Here is a 4,734-nt window from a genome sequence, read left to right on the forward strand (position 1 = left end):
GGCATAGGAAATTGTAATAGCACTTCTGATTACAGATCATGTAGATAATGCGAGTTGTAGATTTTAAGTTCAGGCCATCTTTGTTCAAGTTGATGCATTAAAGCAGATTCAAAATTTCAAAGATATTTTAAGGTTCATAATTGAATGAAATATAAATTCTAATTTAATGTGGTATGCGTGTTTTTATGCTATATGAATATTTCTCGATTGAGGGAGACTACTTGTCTTCAATATTAGTAATTGATTCCATCCTTATGACCATGTCACCAGGCAGAGTTTATGAATCGTCAGAATGTAAACGAAGTCACTGATGGGTGGGATAGACACAAGTAGGTTCATCAATATTCAAACACAAACACGCGGACCATTCAAACCGTTGTGTCTTGTCCTTAGTTACGAAAATGCAACGCGTAAATATCATTTTTGCCTTACACATGATGTCTTCTTATATATAATTGTCAATTCAAACTATTACAATTGATGAGTTTGATACTCGGACAAATACATAAAACCATCTTATTTTATTAATGTAAAAGTTGAGTCACAATTATTCTCTTCATTGGTTGAAACTTGAAAAGCTGGTTATTTACGAGAGTTGAGGCCGTGGGACTTCAAAAACGAGGAGGAGGGACAGAGGGATCAAAGGGGCTTCAGTTAGGGGCAGAGGGAGGAACAGGGCCCTTGACAAGAGCTTGATTAAAGCGATGATGAGGAGGTGGAGGAGGAGAGTCATAGGTCCTTTGGTTAGGGGCAGAGGGAGGAACAGGGCCCTTGACGAGAGCTTGATTAAAGCGATGATGAGGAGGTGGAGGAGGAGAGTCAGAGGTCCTTTTGCTAGGCCCAGAGGGAGGAACAGGGCCCTTGATGAGAGCTTGATTAAAACGATGATGAGGAGGTGGAGGAGGAGAGTCAGAGGTCCTTTTGCTAGGCCCAGAGGGAGGAACAGGGCCCTTGATGAGAGCTTGATTAAAGCGATGATGAGGAGGTGGAGGAGGAGAGGCAGACGTCCTCTTGCTAGGCCCAGATGGAGGAAGTGGTACACCTTTAGGCTTCATCCCATAGTAGATACCCTTGGACAGATCTCGCTGTTGTACTTTGTTGTTGTCCAAGTTGAAGGCAACTTCTCCTCCTTGACCAATTCTAGCAGCTTCAATATGAAAAATAGTCAGAACAAATACAAGGGCCACGCACAACCATCTTTGACCGCCTACCTCCATCTTTTTCAATTTCCCAGGCTTCACTGTCTCAATTCTATTACCTCCTTTCACATACATTCACCCTTTAAATGACATCCGATTGTTCCTATTTTTGAAATGATATTACTTTTCAATGGTCTTCCTGTTTCTTTGATATTGTACACTAATTCTCTATCTATTTTAGCAATGATCGAAATTCTTGCTTATTTGACTTTTTCAACAAGGTATCCGTATCTGAATTTTTTATAATTGGCTTTGCCACATATTCTTTTACAATTAAGAGAACAGAACCAGTATAACGTGTTAATATTTGATGCTAGGGTTTACTAAGTCTATCCACAAGTATAACATGTATTTGTCTCTTTTCAAGTTGTAATGATCAATTCATAGAATTGTGAAAATCTATTTATTTAACTATCCCTATTATTTAGGCATGATGGAAATTTTCATTAATTCCCCCATCTTCCTTAGATGACCGATGATCATTCACTAGAAAAATCAAAAGGAAAATTCTATACATTATACTACAATGCTACTTGCATCCCATTAAGTAAGATGATCCCATTAAGTAAGATGTGGCACATTTACTACTATTGAATGATTATTTATTGCCTACTTCTTTATCATCAAATGGTGATAAATACGTCACATCATATATAGTGGGATGTAAGTGAGATTGTGGTGTGGTATGTAACATTACTCAAACTAAAAACTAAAAACCTATTACCTAATTCAACAAAAGAAATTATGAACTAATTTATTACTTTTATGTGGTTGTTCGAGCCACCCCAAAGTTTGGTACGATCAAAGCCACCAATGCGGTGGCTTGGGTCATCTTGGAATCCAATAATATTTTTATATTTTAACAACATTGATGTCTTCTTTTTTAGATTTTTTTTAAGGAAAATTGTTATCATTCATTTATCAAGAAATTTACATCAATGATTGGATATATTTTGTGATGTCCCAATATCAAATATGATATCATAAACTAAAATAATGCATTAGGATCTCTACCAATAAACTATTTCCTTTTATAACTGGTCTAGTCTTCACTACTCCTAATAATCTACAACAAAAAAAAAGAAATCCAAAAAACAGCACTCTCTACCTAAACAGAGATTTAATCTCACCATTCATAAAAGGAGATGACTCAACCTCTACATACAAAATTTCGAGAGACAAGTTCTTTTTTATTTTATTTTAATTAACAATAAAAAAATAAAAAATGAAAGCAGTAAGATAGATGTGAAAAGTGATGGATAATAGTTTGAACTAAGTTTGATAGACTTTAGAATCTGTGATGAAGCGTGAAGGTAATACGCTTGTCTCTTTTCAGCCACAAAGATTAGATCTTTCAGATGGTGGTGGCGAGTGGGGCTTTTAAGTATTTACTCTTTCATTTATGAACTAGATGCAGGGGCATTGGATATTGTAATAGCACTTATGATCACGGATCATGTAGATAATGCAAGTTGTAGATTTTAAGTTTAGCCTATCTTTGTTCAAGTTGATACATTGGAGCAGGTTCGAAGTTTCAAAGATATTTTAAGGTTCATAATTGAATGTGTTAGTGAAATACACAATAATATGATGAAAATTATAATAAAATTAACATTCAAATGAAATCAATTTGAATTGAGGCATGAAAATCTTGCTCTCTATAAGGAGATTCAAGCCCTCTACGGTGTATAAAATTTCAGATTAACTGATGCAGCAGAACTCCTCTTGACTTACTCCTCTAGGATACAACAACTCAACTGATCATCGTATAACCCAAACCAACTATGCACAAGTGGTTGAGTTCAAAACTCCATCAAAAGAACACATTTTCTTTTATCTGAAAATATTCTAAAAAATATATACTCATTAATTTGTGTTTTTTAAAATTTTTTATATCTCACTTTCTCTAAAGTATGTTACTCTGTCCAATTAAAGGACCAAACAAACATATATATATACACACACACACAATAGTAAGGGCAGCGTGCTGCTCGTGTGCCCAGTTGACAAAAAAAAAACATAATAAATGAAAAGGTAAATACAGAAATTTAAATAAATTTAAAATATGTCACAAATTTAAAAAGTTAAACAAAATATAATAAAAAGAAAAAAACTATGAACTTTAATTTGGAATCCTTCTGGTAGAATCATAAATATATCATCTTTTAATTCACAATTAAGAAAAACTATTTTTACATATAACTGATATAATTTCAAATTCATCCTAGCAACAATAGACATGATAATCCTTATGGATGTGAAAAAATGTTTAGAGAATAAACAATGATTTCTCATATTTGGGGAACCACTATTTATTCCCTAAACCATTTTTTATCAATATTTTATTCTAATACATAAAATAAATTATTCTTCCAATCATCTATACTTTCTATCATACTCATATTTGTTACAGTTTTAAATAATAATTTTAAAAATAATTTAAATAATTACGAAAAATAAAAAAATAATTTTAAAAATATTATCATACCCATAAAAAAATAATTTAAATTTTTGCTTAAAATATTTACTAAAGTAATAGTTCAAAACATAACAAAAAAATATTGAATAGTTAAGTTTGAAAATAAAATTGAGAAAAAAGTAGTAAAGAAAGAATAAAGAAATATTATTTTAATATAATAGAAAAAGTATAGGGAATGAGATGTAGGAGGTTTTTGAAAGATAAGTAAAATTTAGGAAAAACTTTTAGGAAATGTCATTTTTAACTAAATTGTAGGAAATTTTATGAGGAACCCAATATGAATGCTCTCACCGACTTGTCCCATTTTCCCAGCCACGAATAGTATATAGCGAGTAGTAGTATTAGTAGAAGGCTGGTAGAAAACGAGGTGTAGGTTTGGAAAGCCATACATTTTCAATAACAATTATGCTAGGTACAACCGGTTGGTGCACCAAACCGCATACGGAAGCTAACCTGGTGTTTTTAATTAAAATCAAAAATAAAAGCAGAAATTAAAAAAATGAAGAAAACAAAACAGACGACCATAGTGAATAGACTTACAAATTGAATTATTTAGCAGACCAAATCCTAAAGAATAGCCCCGCAACTGCCAAAAACTCCATTGTAGCAGCCACTTGAAAAAACCACTATCTAACCCACTACCATGGACAAAAGGATTAACCCAGGCAATTAAAAAAATAAAAAATACAAAAGATACAATTGGAGGCAAAAAAATCTAGTTGCAAGCACAACTATACACTAATATGTGTATCGATCTAATGTGATTGGTCAAAAAGTAAATTTTATTGAAAGTAGTGCTAATTTAAATTTTAAATATGAATAAATCAGTATTAATACGCAGATTAATACGTAACTTTACTTGTATATAACAAAACTCATTGGAAGTAGAGAAAATCAACATGGATATGGAAATTAGGCTAAAATAGATGCCCAATCAATCTCGTAAGAATGGTATTTTTGCAACAATATAAGCCGGAACCACCGCAATTTGTGCAAGTTCGATCAAGTGGAGATGGATTTTCTCCAAACCGTTCGTAGTCGGGCCCACAGCAACTC

At 32.6% G+C, this 4,734-nt stretch overlaps 1 protein-coding gene across 1 annotated transcript; it reads right to left on the minus strand.

Moving 5' to 3' along the window:
- Window positions 1-650: 650 nt before the first annotated feature.
- LOC122274523 (proline-rich protein 2-like) lies at window positions 651-1,274 on the minus strand. The gene has a single exon (XM_043083560.1). It carries the CDS (start codon window positions 1,272-1,274, stop codon window positions 651-653), a length of 624 nt encoding a protein of 207 aa, XP_042939494.1.
- Between the last annotated feature and the right edge of the window lie 3,460 nt (window positions 1,275-4,734).

The sequence above is a fragment of the Carya illinoinensis genome, chromosome 1 (assembly GCF_018687715.1).
Source record: "Carya illinoinensis cultivar Pawnee chromosome 1, C.illinoinensisPawnee_v1, whole genome shotgun sequence".
Lineage (NCBI taxonomy): Eukaryota > Viridiplantae > Streptophyta > Magnoliopsida > Fagales > Juglandaceae > Carya > Carya illinoinensis.

Bases quoted from the DNA above. Each gene is read 5' to 3' on its own strand.
- LOC122274523 (XM_043083560.1), bottom strand. From the start codon at position 1,274: ATGTATGTGAAAGGAGGTAATAGAATTGAGACAGTGAAGCCTGGGAAA.